This window comes from Staurois parvus, unplaced genomic scaffold, assembly GCF_062004578.1.
Source record: "Staurois parvus isolate SC_StPar_1 unplaced genomic scaffold, SC_StPar_1.0 ptg001282l, whole genome shotgun sequence".
NCBI classification, from domain to species: domain Eukaryota; kingdom Metazoa; phylum Chordata; class Amphibia; order Anura; family Ranidae; genus Staurois; species Staurois parvus.
In genome coordinates this window covers 118209-141135 of record NW_028319078.1, presented here as the reverse complement: position 1 = coordinate 141135, position 22927 = coordinate 118209, and the positions used below count along the sequence as shown (strand labels likewise).

Genomic DNA, 22927 nt, shown 5'->3' with positions numbered 1-22927 from the left:
GTAGTTTGTATTTACTAAAATAATTGCATTTCCATGTTGTGTGTACTGTGGGAGACCAGATATACTGTAGTGAATGCAGGGTCCGGGGAGACCAGATATACTGTAGTGAATGCAGGGTCCGGGGAGACCAGATATACTGTAGTGAATGCAAGGTCCTGGGTTTAGTAATACTGGAAGTTCTAAAGCTACATTCATATCGACGACTTAGGCCGGTGTGAATTGTAGCGGCAGGAATCAGATTCCTGCTGTTGCTCTGAGCGGCAAGCTGCGGCCCCCGTCCCGTTCACTATAATGACAGGTTTCCGGCACCCACAGTTATTCGCGGCTCCTTGCAGAGTGAGCGATTACTTGCGGTGATTGCTGCTGGATGCGCTTTATGTGTGTCCAGCAGGGACCACTGCAGGTAATTGCTGGCTGTGCGGAGAGCCACGAATAGCTGTGGCTGCTGGCGAACTGTCATAGTAAATAGTGGTGCACCGAAATGAAAATTCAGGTGCCGAAACCTAAACTTCAAAATGCACTTGTCTGGAAACGGAAACGAGCAGTTTTTAAAAATGAATATATATTTTTTGGAAAAAAATACACTTTGATTAAAAAAAAAAATCTATACCCCAGTTTTTTTGTAAAATATGTAAGAGGATGTTATGGTGAGTAAATAGATACCCAACATGTCACGCTTAAAAATTGCGCACGATCATGGAATGGCGTGAAACTGCAGTGCTTAAACATCTCCATGGGTGATTCTTCAAAAATTTCTACAGGTTAGCAATGTAAAGTTACAGAGGAGGTCTAGTGCGAGAATTATTGCTCTCGCTCCGACATACGTGGTGATACCTTAGTTGTGTGGTTTGAACACCATTTACATATGTGGGCATGGCCTACATAAGCGTTCACTACTATGTGCGAGCACGGGGGGATGGGGGCACGTTAAACTTTAAAAAAAAAATGTATTTAATGTTTTTTTTTTTTTTTGCACTGTTTCTTTAAAAAAAAATTGTAATCACTTTTATTCTTATAACAAGAAATGCATGCATCCCTTGATAGAAATGATAGAAAATAATTAGTGATAGATTAGTGAAAGTGATAAAAATAATTAGTGACAGGTCCTCTTTATGGAGAGATATGGGGTCAATAAGACCCCATATCTCTTCTCTGCAATGTAAAGCATTGGATCAAAAAAAGCATTGATCTAGTGCTTTAAAAAAAAAAAAAAAAAAAATGGCCGGAACCGGAAGTGACATTGCTCCGGTCCTCCAAGGGCATAGAGATATGTGGCGGCCATCTTTCCTCCTCTCATCTCTATGCCCAACGCCAGGATTGATAGTTTCTCAGGTAAGACTGAACTACCGATCGGCGGCCGGGCGATGGCGAGGGGTGCGTTTTTTTCGGCACCTGTATAAGTGCTTTTTTTACATTTCGGCTGACAGCCAAAAAGGGTGTTTTCGGCAGAAACGTGTCAGCAACCGGAATTTCGGTGCATCCTTAACCACTTCCCGACCGGCCGTTGCATATAAACGGCCGGGCGGTGGCAGTGCAGGGTCGGGTGGCCGTTTATCCCAGGGAGCGCGCAGCACCGCGATCCGGTGCCCGCTGTGTCCTCCGGACACAGTGAAACACCAATCGTCGGACGGGACCTCTGTACAAGGTCCCGATCATGTGATCACTGATTGGCCAATCAGTGATCACATGCAAAGTAGTAAGCAAGATGTCACTTGTGACATCATTGCTTACTACATGTGAAATCTGTGAATGATCACAGAGGTCACATGGTACAAGGCTATTCACAACAGCCTTGTACCATGTGACAAGCTGTGACCAATCACAGCTCACTCAGTACTTCTCAATGAGTGCAAGAATGCAGACAGAAAGAGAAATGATTGCTTTTACATCCTATATGGGTGTAAAAGCAATCAGTGTAAAAAAAAAAAAAAAAAAAAAATCTTCATCAACCCCCACAAGTAGTACAGGTGTCACCATGGTGACACTGTACTGCTAGGGTGACAGTATGTAAAAAAAAAAAAAAATAATAATAATATAAAAAAATAAAAATGTAAAAAAAAATGTTTAAAAATTATAATTTTTGGTTATAAACTAATTTGGATTTTTTTTTTTTACTAAAAAGATATCGGAATAAATTTTGGCTAAGATTTATGATGAAATATTATTTATTTGCAAAATTTTATTAAAAAAAAACACTTTTTTTCAAAATTTGTGGACTTTTTCATTTACATAGCAAAAAAAATAAAAATCCCAGCGGTGAATAAATACCACCAAAATAAAGCTTTATCTGTCTCAAAAAAATGGTAAAAAATTCATTTGGGTACAGTGTTGCATGACCGCGCAATTGTCATTCAAAGAGTGATAGCGCTGAAAGCTGAAAATTGCCCTGGTCAGGAAGGGAGTAAAAGTGTCCGGTCTGGAAGTGGTTAATAGTAAACGGAGCTGGCGGCTGGCCATAGCAGGAATCCGATTCCTGCCGCTACAATTCGCACCGGCCTACATTGCAGATGTGAATGTAGCCTAAAAAAAAAAAAAAAAAATGGTTCAAATGCAAACACAACAAAAATTGTAGTAGACCAGAGGAGTTGCGTTGTATTTTCACTGTACACTTAGTAAACCTCCCCCCTGCCTGCACCCTCTGTGCATCAATTGGGTGCATACTGATCAACTGGAAAAATGACAGGTTCACGTGAAACGCAGCAACTTGCAAGGTACCTGCATGATGTCCTCCAGACTCTCTGTAAAGGAAATTTCAGCCTCTACCATGTAAAACTCCGCCAAATGTCGCCGGCCTTGCGAATTCTCAGCTCTAAACGTCGGCCCGAAGGTGAACACTCTTGTGAATGCGCTGGACGTGGAGACAAATGAGAAGAGGATTCTTAATCGTAAAACACAAAACAGAATTCAGTTTTTTATAATAACAATTATTATTATTATTATCAATAATATTATTATACAGGATTTATATCACGCCAACGGTCTGCGCAGCGCTTTACAACACAGGGGCAGACAGTACAATTACAATACAATTGAATACAACAGGAATCAGAGGGCTCTGCTCATTAGAGCTTACAATCTAAAAGGGTCTGTTATGTCTATGGAGAAATGGATTTAACTGAATTTAGGCAATACTTTTGTTATATTTAACAATTCCGTTTTTTCCCCTCTTAGGTTGCTGCGTTGTACGATATGAGGGGAGGGCCATGATTATACCTTAATATTGAACGTCTCCTATGTGAAAGTGAAAAACAGAGCGATAAGCGTGAACAATGTACTGTATAAACCACAAATAAATAAAATGAATAAAAACAAAATGCTGCTACTTCAAAAAAATATCAAATATAACACATAAATGAGCACTCAAAGGTGATCCAGTAGTGCATAAATATATACGTGAAAATATATGTGTAGACAAAAAAAAATATAAAATGAATAAAGATAAGTGTATAGTCCCAAGAAAAGTCCAAAGAACGATCCTTATCCGCCAAACGATTCTTCACACTTCTCAAAGTAACCACCACTTGAGAAAAGAAAATGGTGTTCCCCCTATCAGGTGTACACTCACCAGCACGTGTTTCCTCCCACTCTCATGGTTGGCAAAAATGGCTCAATGTATATCTCTCGGTGGGATGAAGGGTCTATCAATGCCGATATGCTTCCTCTCCTCCACTTTCCATAATCGCCTCTTGTCACTTGTCAGGCTCGGCTTTTCTTCTGTCCTCATACTAGTGACGCTTCTCTGTCTGGCAATACGATGGACGTGTCTGGCATATATATATAGCGCGTGGTCTGTCAGGGATCCCTTCTAGGGTGGTACTGGATACAGCTTGGGGTTAGATGGCCTTCCTCTGGGTTACAGGATGATGATAAGCCGAAGGTTCCCTTTAGGAGATATATAAATCAACCTCTTCCAGGCACTGGGATGGTCACCAGGGAGATTCTGGGGGATTAAAGTGCTGAATGCGGAGCAAAGAAGGGGGGTATGCCCATAGTGTGGTAATTAAGGAATGTTTTAATGGTATTACACAAATAAAATGCCAAAATGATCACATACATAGATATAAGGCAGGGTAAAAGCAAATGCATGCAGCATAAAGCTGCTGAATAAACTGACCAGCTGGTACTCTAAAATGGCCGCCGTACCTCCGTAATCCGGCGGCGTGATGTCACGGCGTGCAGGCTCCTCCTTGACGCGTTTCGTACTATGGTACGTTCTCAAAAGGGGTGTGCCATCATCATCCTGTAACCCAGAGGAAGGCCATCTAACCCTAAGCTGTATCCAGTACCATGCATAAAAGTGGCCACCCGCCCAAGTCTATAACTGGCTTATGAAGCAAGGACACATAAACAGGCATCACATAGTGAATAAGGGGGAGAGAACAATGTTCTTGGACAACTTGCCAGCCAGCCTAACAACCGAATTAACCTGTCTAGCAGTATGCGTTTATAACAGGGGTTTAGTTAGCACACATTTGCAGATACGTACGTAAGCCACAGAGCCACGACACGGCACCCTGATAATCTGTGGTCCTAACTCTACAATTTAGTTATAGACTTGGGCGGGTGGCCACTTTTATGCATGTTTGAGTTTTTGGTACGTGGGTGCACTAGGACCCTGGTTGCCATTGTGCTACTTGCTGGGGTCCAGGGCACTCCTTTGCCTTTAAGAGGGGTGGCTCCCTCAGGTTCACCTGCCCTTGATCTATCCATTAAATGCATGTGCCTCTACTATGGGGACTCACAAATTGTAGAGTTAGGACCACAGATTATCAGGGTGCCGTGTCGTGGCCCTGTGGTTTACGTATGTATTTGCAAATGTGTGCTAACTAAACCCGTTATAAACGCATGCTGTTAGACAGGTTAATTCGGTTGTTAGCAGGCTGGCTGGCAAGTTGTCCAAGAACATTGTTCTCTCCCCCTTATTCACTGTATCCAGTACCACCCTAGAAGGGAGCCCAGAAAGACCACCATTTATTGTATACAATGCACTATACATATGCGCATCTGGTGAGTGCGCATTTTACCTATTTCATGCACACTACTGGAGTATTGCATCACATTTAACTGGGAATAACAGAGTCACCTGGCGATAACCCTTGATGTTTATCTGAACTTTGACCATATTTATTTGAACTCTTTATACATCTTTCATAGTCTTTATTTTAACGCATACCTAGTCATTGGGCACAGTTTGGAGTTATCCATATCTATGTTTATACCATTGATCCCTCGTACCTATTTATTCATTTCATTTATACCTTTAGAGCTGCACTATTACTTTATCTTCTTAAAGGCATATGCAATCGCTGCTTTTTATCTAGCTTTCGCTGAACATTGTATACACATAAAACAAAACATGGCAACAAGTAAATCAGTGAAATGCCCCTGTTCAAAAGTCTACATCCCCTTAGTTCTTAATACTGTGTACTGCCCCTTTAGCATCAATGACAATGCGCAGTATTTTGTAATAGTTGTCTATGAGGCCCTGAATACTAGCAGGTGGTATAGTTACCAATTTGTCTTGGCAAAATGCCTCCGGGTCATGCAAAGTCTTTGGTCATCTTGCATGAACAGAACGTTTGAGATCTCCCCAGAGTGCCTCGATGATATTAAGGGTAGGAGACTGTGATGCCCATTCCCGAACCTTCTCCTTTTTCTGCTGTAACCACCGGAGGGGAAACTTGACCGTGTGCTTAGGATCACTGTTGTGCTGGAAAGTCCAAGAGCGTCCCGTGTGCAGCTTTTGCGCAGAAGAATGCAAATTGCCTGCCAGTATTTTCTGATAACATGCTGCATTCAACTTGCCATCAATTTTTCCCAAGATTCCCCGTGCCTTTAGAGCTCACACATCCTCAAAACATCAGTGAGCCATAACCATGCGTCACAATGGGGGTGGTATTCTCATCGCTATAGGCCTTGTTGACCCCTCTCCAAATGTGGTATTGGTAAAGGCTTCTTTCTAGCAACCTGACCATGCAGCTCATTTTTGTTCAAATATTGTCATATTGTGCTCTTTGAAACAACCACACCGTCTTTTACGGTTACCTGTGGGTTTTTCTTTGTATTCCGAACAATTCTTCTGGCAGTTGTGGCTGCAATCTTTCTTGATCTACCTGACCTTGGCTTGGTACCAAGAGATCCCCAAATTTTCCATTTCTTAATAAGTGATTGAACAGTACTAATTGGCCTATTGAAGGAGAGGAGATGAGAGGAGAGAGAGAGAGAGAGAGAGAGAGAGGGAGAGGGAGAGGGAGAGGGAGAAGGAGAGGGAGAAGGAGAGGGAGAGAGAGAGAGAGAGAGAGAGAGAGTGTTTTAGGTGAGAGGGGGATGTGGGACAAAAATGGGTGCTTGGAGGGGGAATATCAGCAGGGAGGTGGATTTGTACTGGAAGGAGAGGGAATTTGGGGGTAAGCATGGAAATTATTGTTTTTTTTTTGAGGGGCAGGGGGAATTCTTGCTGACACATAATGCTCACACATCATGGAGGGGCACAGTTTGGCATATTCACCTGGGCTCTAGATGACCGTATCTCGGCACTGGTGCAAATGTTTCAGCACAACTGTAAATGTATCATATACATATCTTTTATTTCTTTTTTAATACAACATTGTATGGCTCTATATTTGATTATTGCATGTAACGTAACCGGACCCCGACTGCGCTTGGGTACTTCCATTAGAATACTGCTTCCCGGTCCGAACACCGACACCGGACACCATAGCAGACCAAACAAGACTAGACGACACCAGTCTTAAAGTAAAATCAGGAAATATACTAGTTTAACACAGATTCAACATATATACATTCAAGAGAACAACCCCCCTCCCTGCATAATGACACAGGGCGAGGCAATCTACCTTTATTAACAAGAGACACACCAACAGACAGTCCCATCAGGAGGGTGGCTGCTGCAGACACCCCCCACCAAGCCAATACACATACATCCCATAATAGTTTGCTCCCAAGTAAGACACACAATAGAACAATGGGATGCAACCACATGGCATTAAACAATCCACAACCCCCACCCCAATATTAGGCCAAATCACCCTGAACCCCTAACAGGCACAAGGTGACTTACAAATAAGAGGGATATGGTGAGCTGAGACAGGGGTCTCCCCACCAAAGTGAGCTGTGTTCCATGGGCCCCCCACTTAAAGTGACTCCCGTCACATATCTCCCCTTTTGGCAGGAGAGTAACGCAGGAAGTGGACTCTGAAGTTAGTCTGTACTTCCAGTCCCCCAATGCCAGCACCCACAGAGTTGCCCAAACAAATTGTCCCAAACATAGCATTACTCACCCAGCCAACCTCTGCCTCATTCGTAGAACATACCCGCTGCTGGGGAGAAGTATGGGCTGGTCCTTCTCCCTGAAGTCCTCTCAGCCGCTGAAGAGAAGAAAGGGTGGCTGGGCCGATTCCATCATGCTGTTGTGGATCTGGGCCAACTGCCCAACATCCCTGGGGTATCCAGGTGGTGACTGTAGTCTCATCCACTTTGACACCTCCCAGTGTTTGCAAAGTAAGGCTGACATCCTCCTGCACCAATGCCAGACCCTTTTCTGGAGTTGTGTCAGTGGAGACCGAAGTCCCATCCACGGACATCAGCTCAAGCTGCAGTTGTGAGGTGCCGATTGCATCCTCTTCCTGTAGCTCCTGCGGTGCTGATTGTTGTGGGCAGAGGTCAACAATGCCATGCCCTGATACCAGCTCTTCTGCTGGAGGCGCACTGGCTGATTCCTCCTCAGCAGAAAAGTCAATCAAATCCCTAGTCTCTGGAACTGGTGTCTGGGGATAGGGGGTTCACCATCTCCTGTCCGTGGAACTCAGAAGATGTTACCAGTGCTGGGCAGAGTTCAGTATTGTTTGGCCCTGTTGCCAGCTCTTCTGTTGGAGGCTCACCTGGTTGTTTATCCGCAGCAGAGAAGTCTATCAAATCCCCAGTCTCTGGAATTTCCACTGACGATTCTTGGGCATGCTGCTGAACATGTTTTAGCAGTTGCCTGTATGCCCTTTCCAGATGCTGTTCTTTCATCAGCAGGTATTCCAGATCTGGTTCAAGCTGTGAGACCCGTGAGACCGAACATAGCCTCTCGGTCTTCTTGCAAGTCCTCAAGGGTAGGTTCTCCTACTTCGACAAACACAAAATGATCTGTAAGGCTCTCCCACAGCAATCCAGGGCCACCAAAGTCATATCCCTCCGGAGAGCATTCTGTTGTCACCCCTAAATATTTCTGCTCTGCATATCATTGCAGAGCCCGATATCGGTTGTCCAGCTCTATCTCCTGCTAGACCAGCCAGTCCAACTCAGTCACCCATTGCTCCTGGGGTCGCTCTCCCAGGAATGGCATCCGTAACCTTCGATGGTCCCTGGCCCGTTCCGCTGGGGTTGGATAGCACTTGCCCTTGTACACACCAGCAACCTGGAGGGCTCCACTCCAAAGCACTACCCGAATCTGCTGCCTCAGCTCCAGGCACTAATCCGCAGACACAGTCCTGGGGTATGTTGCAAGAACGATCCGCAGCAGCCCCGGGAACTCTGATGCCAGGTCCATATCTCCACTGGGGTGACCGATGTCTACTTTCCTGATCTAGAATCCGGTGGTGGTTTGGATGTGTTCACAGCCAGGAAGCACAATCCCACTGCTTGCCACCAATGTAACGGAACCAGACCCCGACTGCACTTGGGTACTTCCGTTAGGATACTGCTTCCCCGTCCGAACACCGACTCCAGACACCACAGCTGACCATATGAGACTAGACACCACCAGTCTTGAAGTAAAACAAGGAAATAGACTACTTTATTTTAACACAGATACAAGATATATACATTCAAGGGAACAACCCCCCCTCCCTGCATAATGACACAGGGCGAGGCAATCTACCTTTAGTAACAAGAGACACACCAACAGAGAGTCCCATCAGGAGGGAGGCTGCTGCAGACACCCCCCACCAAGCCAATACACATAGACACATACATCCCATAATAGTTTGCTCCCAAGTAAGACACACAATAGAACAATGGGATGCAACCACATGACATTAAACAATCCACAACCCCCCACTCCAATATTAGGCCAAATCACCCTGTTCAGGCACAGGGTGACTTACACATAAGAGGGATATGGGGAGCTGAGACAGGAGTCTCCCCACCTCTCTAAAGTGAGCTGTGTTCCATGGGCCCCCCACCCAAAGTGACTTCCGTCACATTGCAAAAATAAAATTTATTTTTACAAGTAAATGTTTATGTTGATGGATTACAACCTCTGGTGTCCTGTTATACTGAACACTAGATTGTAAACTCTAATAAGCAGAGCCCTCTGTTTCCTCTTGTACCAAATTGTATTGTAACTGTAATGTCTCCCTTCATTTTGTATAGCGCTGCGCAAACTGTTGGCACAATATAAATCCTGTATAATAATAATAATAATAATAATAAAACCAAACTTAAAAGATGTATACATGGGATTGTGATGCCATGGGAGACACAAATTTAAAGATGAATTCCAGGTATGGATACTTTATATAATTACATTGTTCCAACTTGGACAATATAACCATGTATACACCATATCTGTGGGATCCCTCTAGAACACGGGTATCAAACTGGCGGCCCTGCAGCTGTTGCCAAACTACAAGTCCTAGGAGGCACTGCAAGATTGATAGTAACAAGCATGACTCCCAAAGGCAGAGGCATTATGGGAATTGTAGTTTTGCAACAGCTGGAGGGCCGCCAGTTTGACACCCCTGCTCTAGAAGCTGGAAATCCATGAAGCAGACACTGCTACTCCAGTGATCTCCACAAGCTTCCGGGTCTGGGGCAGCCCTGCTGCATCCTGAACACAGGAGGTCAGCCACTCGGCACAGGCGCCATTCAGACTGCAAAGTGTTCTTTGATTGGATAAGGTGGAGAGGGTGACAGTACTTCCCTGTCTTTCCACCTTGTCCAATCACACAATTCTATGCCTCCAGTGGCACTCTTGATAAGAAATCAGAAACCAGAATGTGTTATATTCCATCTGAACTGGAAGGATTGCCTTCAGTGACATTCCCTAAAGGTTTTGGAATTATTGCACCATACAAAAAACACACATGAAGCATTACCCCGACATAACTTCCAGATGTAGCTGGCCCGATACAGTGAGGAACGCAGGAACCCCGAAAAATCCACCATCATCTCCTGAAGCAGGGTCCTTATTCACAACCTGCAACAAGCAACATTTGTTAAAGATCTGTCTTGTTACTACATATGTTGCAGCCAGGGCTGTCAACAGGGGTGCAGGCAGTACTCCTGCACTGGGTCTGTGCCCTACAGGGTCAGCAGGGGGGCCTGGGCCCTACAGGGTCAGCAGTGGGGCCTGGGCCCAATGTACTGACTGTCTAAAGCCGGCCATACACGGGTCGAATTCCGAAATAATTGTCTTTCAAAAATCCTTTCTTTTATTTATTTATTTATCGAGTTTATATAGCGCCAAAGGGTTTGCTCAGCGCTGTACAATAGAGGGGGGACAATACATGAAACAGAACAGTAACATCAAACAGCACACGAGGGGTAAGAGGGCCCTACTCTTTCGAGCTTACAATCTAGGAGGGAGGGGGTAGAGGCACAGGAGGAAACGGCTGTGGGGGATGGAGTGGTAGGAGGAGGGAAGGGCAGCGGCTGTTAGGTGAGGGTGGGGTAGGCTTCCCTGAAGAGGTGGGTTTTCAGGGAGCGCCTGAAGGTGAGGAGGGAAGGTGACAGTCTGATGGATTGGGGTAGTGAGTTCCAGAGGATGGGGGAGGACCTGGAGAAGTCTTGCAGTCGTGCGTGGGAGGAGGAGACCAGGGAGCAAGATAGAAGGAGGTCTTGTGAAGAGCAAAGGGTACGGGTAGGGTGGTACCTGGGAATCAGGTCGGTGAGGTAGTTAGGGGCAGTGTTGTGAATGGCCTTATAGGTCAGGGTGAGCAATTTAAATTTAATGCGTTGGGCAATGGGGAGCCAGTGGAGGGAGAGGCAGAGGGGGGTGGCAGAGGTGGAGCGGCTGGTGAGGTGGATGAGTCTGGCCGCTGAGTTCAGGATGGTCTGGAGTGGGGAGAGCCTGCACTGGGGTAGGCCGGTGAGGAGGGAGTTGCAGTAGTCCAGGCGTGAGATAATCAGGGAGTGTACAAGTAGTTTAGTGGTGTCTGGGGTAAGGAAGGAGCGTATCTTGGCGATATTGCGGAGGTGGAGTCTGCATGTGTTTGTGAGAGATTTGATATGAGGTTGAAAGGAAAGGTTTGAGTCCAGAATGACGCCAAGGACCTTGGCTTGCTGGGCGGGATTGATGGTGGTGTTGTTGGTAGTGATGGAAAGGATGGGGGGGGGGGGGGGCGGGCTGGGGGGAAGATGAGAAGCTCGGTTTTGGAGAGGTTGAGTTTGAGGAAATGGAGCGACATCCAGTCAGAGATGTCGTTTAGGAGGTGAGTGATGCGGGCAGAGAATGTGGGGGTGAGGTGAGGGGTAGATAGGTAGATTTGAGTATCATCGGCATAGAGGTGGTAATTGAAGCCGTGGGAGTGTATGAGTTTGCCAAAGGAGGAGGTGTAGATGGAGAAGAGAAGGGGTCCAAGGACAGAGCCCTGGGGGACCGCAACAGAGAGGGGGAGTGAGGAGGAGGTGGCACCGTTGTAGGAAACGCTGAAGGAGCGTTGGGATAGATAGGACGAGAACCAGGAGAGAGCGGTGTCTCTGATGCCAAGGGAGAGTAGTTTATTAAGGAGGAGGGGGTGGTCGACTGTGTCAAAGGCCGCGGAGAGGTCTAGGAGGAGGAGGACAGAGTAGTCGCCTTTTTCATTTGAATTTCGCACCGTGTGTCACAGAAACGTCCGACTTCTGTTTGACTATCGAATTTGAGTGATTGGGCACCTTGGAAATTTTTTGAAAAACAAACAAATTTCGAGTCAATGATGGAAGAATCGGGCAAGAAAGTTGATTGAAAAAAGAAATGAGCGTGAGCTGTGACCTGGAAAGAAAAGAAAATTCTTGGCCACCAAAATTGTTTTCTGTAGCAACACAAAGTGAAACTGATGGCTTGGTTGGTTGAATTTCAAAATCAATGGCGGCACCATCGGATTACAAAATGCACAAAACTTCCGATTTTCTAAAGAGAACTTGGAATTCGACCCGTGTATGGCCTGCATAAATCTCTTCTCTGTATACTCTCCTCCTTCTTTCCTCCCCTCAGCTTCCTTCTGCAATTGATGGTCAGTGGAGGGGAGGAAGGTATATGCTGGGAATTGTCCCTCACAACACAATCACTGGTGCATTACGGAGCAAGAACTGCAGAAGACAGCACACTCTTCAGGATTTGCAGGACGTTCGAAAGGTAAGCCTCTCTTTTCAGGTGAGATGGGTCCAGTTGCTGACTCCAGTCGAGGACCGCTGGACTGTGTGTAGCTCCCAGCTTGACAGCTTGCAGTAGTCCCCTGAAGTTTATGATGACACCAGACCATGGACTTCAAGTTTATATGGAGATCCTTGGGGGGGTTAAACTTTATGAGGTGACACTAGGGGGAGGAAACTTGTCATGTAGGTTGTACAGGGACCCATGATTTCTAATGGCATCCATAGCTGCAGCTAACACACTCATTCTTCCTAGGGGTGATAGGGTGTAATCACAAGAAAGAACTAAAGCCGGCTATAGATGGATCGAATCTGGGCTGGTTTAGCAAGGACTGCCCAAGATTCCATCCATCTAAGGTCAGGCTAGATGTACTGAAGTTGATCCATTGATCGACTTCAGTACAAGCAGCCTGTCGGATTTTTAGCAGGGACCGGCCAAGATTCCATCCTTCTAAGGGCAGGCTAGATGTACTGAAGTTGATCCATTGATCGACTTCAGTATAAGCAGCCTGTCGGATTTTTAGCAGGGACCGGTCAAGATTCCATCCATCTAAGGTCAGTCTGGTTGTACTGAAGATGATCCATTGATCGACTTCAGTACAAGCAGCCTGTCGGATTTTTATCAGGGACCGGGCAAGATTCCATCCTTCTAAGGGCAGGCTAGATGTACTGAAGATGATCCATTGATCGACTTCAGTATAAGCAGCCTGTCGGATTTTTAGCAGGGACCGGTCAAGATTCCATCCATCTAAGGTCAGTCTGGTTGTACTGAAGATGATCCATTGATCGACTTCAGTACAAGCAGCCTGTCGGATTTTTAGCAGGGACCGGCCAAGATTCCATCCATCTAAGGTCAGTCTGGTTGTACTGAAGATGATCCATTGATCGACTTCAGTACAAGCAGCCTGTCGGATTTTTAGCAGGGACCGGCCAAGATTCCATCCTTCTAAGGGCAGGCTAGATGTACTGAAGTTGATCCATTGATCGACTTCAGTATAAGCATCCTGTCGGATTTTTTTATGTGATCACTGCTGCTGTCAACCAAATCCAGAGATGAGGGAGAGAGGCTGAGATGTACGGTGTGTGTGCCAATGGACACATAGTGCGTGGCCTGGGATCAAGCCTTCTTAGAAATGATTAGAAAGTTGAATGAACTTTCTGAAAACACAACAAATTAAACAAACTTCTACTAGTGAATGACCAGCTTTAGTTAACCCTAATCAGCCACATTCTCTCTTCTATCCCCTAAACCCCTGGTGCACTACCTGCGGCCCTTTGGTATACGATGTGCAGCCCTCAGACTTCAGCTGTCTGTAGTGGGAACATTGATTAGGGTAAAAGCATCGATCTCTACTAGAAATACTAGCCAATTGGCTATCATAGTGGTCACATAATTGTTTCTAATCATTAGTAGAGATTAAGAGCTGTTTTTGACAGCTCAGTCACTGTGCTGGGTGTGTGCAGTAAGGCGATGGTCAGAGACTGCAGACACACTACAGGAGATGGTCAGAGACTGCAGATACACTACAGGAGATGGTCAGAGACTGCAGACACACTACAGGAGATGGTCAGACTGCAGACACGATACAGGAGATGGTCAGAGACTGCAGACACACTACAGGAGATGGTCAGAGACTGCAGACACACTACAGGAGATGGTCAGAGACTGCAGACATACTACAGGAGATGGTCAGAGACTGCAGACACACTACAGGAGATGGTAAGAGACTGCAGACATACTACAGGAGATGGTCAGAGACTGCAGACACACTACAGGAGATGGTCAGAGACTGCAGACATACTACAGGAGATGGTCAGAGACTGCAGACATACTACAGGAGGTGGTCAGAGACTGCAGACACACTACAGGAGGTGGTCAGAGACTGCAGACACACTACAGGAGGTGGTCAGAGACTGCAGACATGATACAGGAGATGGTCAGAGACTGCAGACATGATACAGGAGATGGTCAGAGACTGCAGACATACTACAGGAGATGGTCAGAGACTGCAGACACACTACAGGAGATGGTCAGAGACTGCAGACACACTACAGGAGATGGTCAGACTGCAGACACGATACAGGAGATGGTCAGAGACTGCAGACATACTACAGGAGATGGTCAGAGACTGCAGACACACTACAGGAGATGGTCAGAAACTGCAGACATACTACAGGAGATGGTCAGAGACTGCAGACACACTACAGGAGATGGTCAGAGACTGCAGACATACTACAGGAGATGGTCAGAGACTGCAGACATACTACAGGAGGTGGTCGGAGACTGCAGACATACTACAGGAGGTGGTCAGAGACTGCAGACACACTACAGGAGGTGGTCAGAGACTGCAGACACACTACAGGAGGTGGTCAGAGACTGCAGACACACTACAGGAGGTGGTCAGAGACTGCAGACACACTACAGGAGGTGGTCAGAGACTGCAGACACACTACAGGAGGTGGTCAGAGACTGCAGACACACTACAGGAGATGGTCAGACTGCAGGCATGATACAGGAGATGGTCAGAGACTGCAGACATACTACAGGAGATGGTCAGAGACTGCAGACATACTACAGGAGATGGTCAGAGACTGCAGACATACTACAGGAGATGGTCAGACTGCAGACATGATACAGGAGATGGTCAGAGACTGCAGATATGGTACAGGAGACCATTAAAGTCCCTCTACAATTCAGTGCTCCTTGCAGTCCCCCTACAAAAGTTACAGGCAGCACATTTGATAATCCATTATAAGAGTTTAAAGAAAAAAAAATACAAAAATGAGAAATAAACTATAGACAATACTGACTACTGGGGGCCACAGGTCCCTCTTTAAAAAGAAAAAAAAACAAAAACAAAAGCACCTACCTGGAAGAGCTCTCCTGCTCCCTCACAGTCATTAGAAGTAATTATTGGGGTGTGGATGTGAACATACCCATGGCTCTATATAGAGAGAAGAGAGGTGTGAAGTCACATTCTGGAACATTGCACCAACACTGCCGGCATCACAGCAACATAACTCCCGAAAATCCCTGCACATCATTAGATCTGACCTCCAGCCTTCCCTCCAGTCTTGCACAGTTGTACCGGCTCCTCTCTTGTATTGCACACTGTGAGCTTTTTACAATGTACATTAGAAGCTGCAGCCATTCAGATAGAGCCCACCTCATTTCCTGGCTGGAGGACATCCAGCACCATCCAGATCTTTCCTCCGCAGCCTGACTGTCCCTAGCACGCTCCTTGAATTTGAGTCTGAGCATCATATATGGGCATTAAGTAGGGTGGTCTTCATGCAAATACAGCCTGCCTAGGAACACTCACTCCTCCAGACTGAAACCCACTCACCTAGGCATTTTGATATTTGTATAGCTCCTCCTATGAACAAGTGCACTGCTTCATCAGGACTGAGGGTTCTAGAGAGGACTATGGAGGCAGGGTGCTGTGATGTTCTCTGGAAGCTATGTACAGCACCCTTCTGGCCCCTCCCACTAGCCATAATCTGCCTGCATTGCATAGGGAAGCATGGAGACCCAGTGATGACATCAGAAAGATATGTAATGAAAACAGAAAGGTTTTTTTTTTTTTTTTTTTTTTTTTTTAAGTAGCATATTGATGAGGGTAGAACCAGGGAAGCAGAATATAAGGAACTTAAACATCAGCTTCCAATCCCCTGCATTTTATAGCTGCAGTAACTAGACAGGGCTCAGTGCCAACCGTTTAGCCTAAGAGATGACAGGTCATCTTAGACTTGTTTAGCTCAGAAACATGAAGGCTATTTACTAAAACTGTTTGGTGCAAAATTTGGTGCAGCTCTACATAGAAACCAATCAGCTTCCAGGTTTCACATATCCGTGTTCCTGCGGGCAGCGTTTTGCGCGGGCACGAAAGCCCATTAATTTGAAAGGACTCCCGTGCCCCAGGACACGCAGCGAAGTCCCTGTACTTCTTCTGAAAATGCAGCCCACATGGGAACCTCGGTTCCCAGTGTGGTTGCGTTTTCCAATGCGGGTGTTGTGCCATTAGAATTAATGGAACCCACCCGCGGGTCCGCATTCTTCTGTGTGGGTGGTGCGGCTGCACGGATTTTTGTGCAGATCCGCAGCGGCACCACCCGCACAGATGTGAACCTAGCCTCATTGTCAAAGCTCAATTGAACAAACAGACGTTAGAAGCTGATTGCCTTCTGATTGCACAGCTGCACCAGATTCTGAGTGCTCGTTTTAGTAAATCTCCCCCATAGACTCCTATATGCCTGGTTCACATATATGCGGCCCGTGATTTGCGTGGGAACGAAAGCCCATTCATTTGAATTGACTACCGTGCGCCGGGACATGCATAAAAAAGTCCCTGCGCTACTTGGGAAATCACAGCCCGCACGGGAACCAAGGTTCCCGGTATGGCTGCGATTTCCAGTGCGGGCGGCACGCCATTAGAATTAATGGCACCTGCCTGCGGGTCCCGCATTCCTCTGTCTGGGTGGTGCGGCTGCAAGTATTTGTGAGGGTCCCACAGCGGCACCAACCTCACAGATGTGAGCCAAGCCTAAAGGTGATCAAACTGACATGTATAACTATATCTAAGGCATTCATATTTAACTTTCCACAACCTCTTAGATTACTTTCACACAGAGGAGTTTTTGAAGTGCTTTTGTGATAAAAAAAAAGCTCCTGAAAAGCTCAAGAAAAATGCTTCCCTATGTGTGTGAATGTATATCTATTCATGTTTTCACACTGAGGCATTGCGCTTGCAGTGCGGTGTAACAACTCCTGCTTGCAGCATCTAAGGGGAGTTAAAAAAAAAACGCCCCAAAAATGCCCCTTCCCATTGAAATCAATGGATAGCGCCTAAAAAGTGCCTCAAAAACACCTCTGAGAAGCGTTTTTGGTGCAGTTTTTAAATCCTGTAGCCTCCCTAGCAGTCTGATAATGTCAGTATTTCTGTGCTCAAAGCGGTACATTTTTTTGCATGGAAATGTTTTTTTATTGTAGGCTGTAATTTTTAGGAATAACTCACTGAAATCTGTCCGAACAAGAGTCTAGTAAACATCCCGGGTAGGATAAAATTTGAAACACGAAATCATAAATTATAATTTATTAAATAATCATAAAAAATAATAATATAATAAATGCAATTCAATAATATAATCAAACCAAAAACACTGAAATTTCAAATAGAGCGCCAAGTTCGCACATCGCTGAGCAAAGTCGCAAAATCGTTTTCAGTGTCTGATGATGAATTTCCCCCACGAATCATTATCACTCAATTCTGCAAGTGGTTCTAATTTACTATCGCTGTTCTCTAGCCGGTCCAAAACCGCTTTTGACCTAAAAAGGGACGCTTTTTGGACGCCATGAACGTTTCACAGGTTCCAGGCAGAAAGAACAGTAAAAATGCAGGCAGGGCGCCGGACAAAGCACTCGGGACAAAATGTATGTGAAATGGTTTGATACAGGAATGTTATACTATGTGATTTTAGTGTATTAGTGAATGTCATTTTTAAAATTTTTAAATTTCCCGCCAGTTCTGTCCCGTACATCCCAGGGAACAGAAGACGGATGCCGGCATCGGCCGGAGGAGATGGCCGGGGACGCTGCAGGGGGGACATCGCGGGAGCGAAGGACAAGGTAAGTGATCGAGGGATCCCGGAGAAACGCTGCAGGGTATTCCCGAGTGTAGCTCGGGGTTACCGCTTGTGGTTCTGAAAGTTAACTCCGAGCTACACTCGGGAATACCTGCAGGGAGGCTAAAAAAAAGCCTATGCGTTTTTGCAGCAGATCAGTGTAAAAGTAGCCCTCCTCTCACCATACCTGTTACAATCTGACTCTACCATCTGTGCAATGGGTGTTGTCACATAAATCGTACACGTAGATTGTCATTTGCTCTTAATAATCTTACTAAAAAAAAAAAAAAAAAACTTAAAAAATGACACCACTGATGAAAACAGTTATTTTGTACGTAGAGTTCGGTTTTCAGGTCCGGTACACGCTATGCCTACATTTTATGAATAAAGTGCGCCATCTTTTGGGGACATTTAGGAAGCGCATTCCTTGTTGCAGAACTACATTTAAAGGTAAATAATTTGTGGGAATGCATTCTCACATGTGGGAAGACACTGGCAGGCTCATGTATCTGCTGCCTATGGTCATCTGGAACCGTTTTATGCCAGGGCTTCTTCCAAGTATTATCATCTTGTTTGGATAAGCTGCGCCCTGATTTCGATGTACACGGGCCTTGGATAGTCCATGTTCTCAGGACCCTGATGTCCCTCTACCATTCTGCTAAAACATCATACATGGAGCACTACCCCCCTTAGGAGTTGCATGAGATTTGGGTCCCCCTATAGCCTTGTACAGCCAGGCAACACGCATTTCCTTCACACAGACTTGCATTAAGAGACAGTAACCAGTCCTTGAGCTTTGTTTTGAAGTTTTATTAGAACTTGGGCATCCCATTCACCCCTTTACCCCATCCAAGGGGAATGGCAACGGAGGACAAACTCCTTAGCAACTATGTACGAGTCTCTACAGCAAAGTTTTTCTTCTGGAGAGCCAGCCAGCATCTCTCGCAGTACCACCCCAGATGACTCTGCTCCTCATCCAGCTGTACTGGGTGAATCCCTGGGCAGGGGATCCAGTGCCTTGCCACTGCAGTGTGAAACAGTCCTGGGTAAGATAGCAAATCCAGCTCCCCACTAGAGTGCTCCTTTCCCCTTACTGGCCCAGGAGGGGCAGGTTTACTCACTTAGTCCTTCTCCTGTGCTGCCGGTGGGTCGGTGGCTGCTACCAGGCCTTCCAGCTGAGCTGCTACTTCCCTACCACACAGGTTGTCCTCTCCAAGGGGGCCGGTGAAGTCTCAAGCTTTCAGCCTTCCAAGGTCCTCTGCCTGTAGTTGAGCCCCTCTCCATCCAGACCCCCACAGGCTCCTGCCTCCAGCCTCACATCCTTCTCTCTCTCCCACCTGAACTCTCCCCCTGCTGAGCAGGCTCAGTTACTCTTAAAGGTTGTCCTGGCCCCTTGCCAAACCTCCTGTTGGGGATTGGCCAGGATCCTCTTAGAGTAAAAATTAGCCACTCCTCAGATCAACCCACTGCTTCTAGATCTTTCTCCAAAGTTCTAGAGCAGGGGGAAATTCCAGAGGGATTGGTCTGCAGAGCCTCTCAGCCCTGACCACAATTTGACCTCCCTCTGACTGCTGCACCCAGGCTGCTACTCAGCCTCTGCCTAACAATTAAGATCTAGCTCCCCTTAGCTATCTAGCAGGGTGCTACATACGGAAGTCCTTAACCTCTTCAATACCAGACACTTTTACCCCCTTCCTGCCCAGGTCAATTGTCAGCTTTTAGTGCTCCCACACTTTAAATGACAATTACTCAGTCATGCAACACTGTACCCAAATTAAATTTTTATAATTTTGTTCACACAAATAAAGCTTTCTTTTGGTGGTATTTAATCACCACTGGGTTTATTACTACTTGCTATATAAATACTAGAAATAAAAAAAAAAAAAGACTGAAAAGTTTGGGGAAAAAAAAAATCTTATTTCTGTTACAAAATTTTGCAAATAATGAAATTTCTTCATAAATGTAAGCCAAGATGTATGGTAATCTGCTACATAACTTTGATAATGGTAAGCCAAATCGGTGTACATTAGTCTATGTGACAGTTATAGAGCCCACAAACTATGGGATATACTGTATGATTGAAAATTGATCAATCCTGATGTCCTAACGGCCGATCTCATTTCTTGAGGCCCGAAAACGCCAGGACAATACAAATATCTCCCCAATGACCCCTTTTTGGAAAGTAGACAGTCCAAGGTATTTAGTAAGAGGCATTGCTAGTTTTTTTAAGAAGTTGTAATTTTTTTGTCACAATTTTTTGAAAATGAATTAAAAAAAAAAAAAAGACATTTTTGTTTTCACATCTTTATTTACATGCTGTCACCAGTGCAGTACATCATCATATAATAGGTGTGACAGTGATTAGGGACATTGGCTGGTTTGCAATTTGTGTAAAAAAATTGTTTTTGCAATTGTTTTTCTTTTGTATTATTACTTTAAATTAATTTTTTTTACCATTTTTTATTTTTTTTTTTTTACATACTGTGACCAGGGCAGTACAGGCGTTACCATAGTAACACTGTACTACTCTGATAAGGTGATCAGGATTTTTACATCCATAAATCACTGTTATAAGCAACTATTTGTTGTGAATTAATCCATTCATCAAGTGTGTATTGTTGTAATTAGCTGTGATTGGCCACAGCTAATCACATGGTACAGGTGGGCTGTGATTTGCCGTTTCTGTACCATGTGATCACATTGAACAACACGATAGTACACAATTATTTATTTATTATTTATTTCAGGTACTTATATAGCGCCGTCAGTTTACGCAGTGCTTCACATATATATTGTACATTCACATCAGTCCCTAACCCTCAAGGGGCGTACAATCTAAGGTCCCTAACTTACATTCATATACAAGGGTCATTTTAGACAGGATCCAATTAACCTACCAGCATTTCTTTGGAGTGTGGGAGGAAACCGGAGTACCCGGTGAAAACCCACGCAGGCACAGGGAGAACATGCAAACTCCAGGCAGGAGGTGTCCTGGCTGGGATTCGAACCAAGGACCCTAGTACTGCCAGGTGGAAGTGCTAACCATTTAGTCACTGTGCTGCCCTACAATGAAAGACTATGCAGATAAGGCTGTGAGTTTAATTAACACCTTAATCAGCCATAGAACCTGTGTAATTAATGTGTTTGGTTTTAAAGGGGTGAGGTGGCAACCCTTCTCAACCCAATAGAACACCTTTGTGATGAACGGAGACTGTACATTCACATCAGTCCCTAACCCTCAAGCGGTGTACAATCTAAGGTCCCTAACTCACATTCATATACAAGGGTCAATTTAGACAGGATCCAATTAACCTACCAGCATTTCTTTGGAGTGTGGGAGGAAACCGGATTACCCGGAGGAAACCCACGCAGGCACCGGGAGAACATATAAACTCCAGGCAGGAGGTGCCGTGGTTGGGATTCGAACCAACGACCCTAGTACTGCCAGGTGGAAGTGCTAACCATTTAGCCACTGTGCTGCCCTACAATGAATGACTATGAATGAAAGCCATTCATTGGAGTGCAATTGCCATGTGATGTGTTACTGCTGATTGGTCACAGCAATCACATGGTACCAGCAGTGGTTCGTGAGTGACAGATCATACTGCAGGGCAGCCCATGGTGCATGATCCTGGGAGGGTGTCATATGATCTCGCCCAGCTGTCAAGTGCATCCTGAAATGGGCACAGTGACCGGTTCTGTTTTAAGAGAAACACCACATCTAGTGTTATTCACCTTATGCTGCAGTTCCTCCCCCCCTGCACTGCTCTACTCCTCCATTGGAGCCCCCAATAAATAAACATAGCATGTGATCTGCTCTCAGCATGTAGTACTCAGGCCCGAACACTGCATGTGGTGGGGGGGTGCATTGTTCTTACAAGACAAACTGTCACTTTGACCAGAATGGCACAGACTCTCTTTGGAACATAGAAGTACTGATGCAGTAATACATAACTATGCTCCTATTACGCAGTTTTGCTTTATTGAGGGCAAATCCTGGGCTATGTATGTGTGTGAGGCAGATGTATGCTCTTAGATTGGTCTTTTATAACCAGGAGGTGAACTGCAGCACAGACAAGAGTAAGCCTGAGTAGGTGCACCAGCGCTGGGAGTAGTGCAATCCCTTGAAATTTATCATGTGCAGCTGTGAAGCTTAGTTTTTGGCTGGGGTAAAAAAATGACTTTACTTATTTTTAAAGTGGTTGCATATCCCTCAATAGTGTGTACTTGTCCCAATCCAGAGCACCAAGTGTCATTTCTGTCTGCTGCCTCCTTCCTCTGCCATTAGTATGAGTCACTTCTGACAAGTTTAATCATCAATGTGGCCAGGCACGCTACTTCACTTCTTGGAAGGGAACAGAAAAGTTTCTTCCAGGCTTTGGCTGTTGTGTGTTTAGCAGGAAAAAATAAATACTTGGCCAGTTTTTGTTGGTATGAAAACAGGCCTGGGATAGGGCAATGTAGTAGAGCCACCTTAGGGATTATTACATGGAATAGAGTTTGGAGCAATCCAAAGGCCTTGGACCAAAAGGCAGTCAGTTGCGGGAATGAACACCAAATTCAGACATACCGCGGACCATGCTGTCCACAGTCCCTGAAGCATCTATCGCTGTGGGTTTGGTTTGCATGAGCTATGTGGGAAGGGACCCAGAACCACCTGAAAAGAACTTTAGAAGCGGATTCCAATACAGTTCTGTTAGGAGCATTTTGCTATGTTTGACCACGCTTTACTTTAATCCTCAAGATCTATTGAAATTGCAAGATCTCCTTCCCAATGGCCCACATAGGAGATAATCGGCAAGGATCTTGTTATTTAGCACAGCATATATGGCGGAGAAAAGGCAAGGTACACATACACTATACTGCCAAAAGTATTGGGCCGCCTGCCTTTCCACGCACATGACCTTTAATGGCATCCCAGTCTTAGTCCGTAGGGTTCAATATT

The 22927-nt window shown here is 45.4% G+C and overlaps 1 protein-coding gene across 6 annotated transcripts in view; it reads right to left on the bottom strand.

Moving 5' to 3' along the window:
- The window catches only part of LOC149437630 (asparaginyl-tRNA synthetase-like), a 179984-nt gene that overhangs the window by 87362 nt on the left and 69695 nt on the right, over positions 1–22927 (bottom strand). For all 6 annotated transcript variants that reach the window (XM_089660820.1, XM_089660822.1, XM_089660817.1 and 3 more), the window contains 3 exons: positions 15231–15305; positions 10104–10204; positions 2716–2848 (listed from right to left, as the gene is read on the bottom strand). In XM_089660820.1, coding sequence (XP_089516946.1) covers positions 2716–2848; positions 10104–10204; positions 15231–15305 — 309 coding nt within the window. The remainder of the gene's footprint in view (positions 1–2715; positions 2849–10103; positions 10205–15230; positions 15306–22927) is intronic.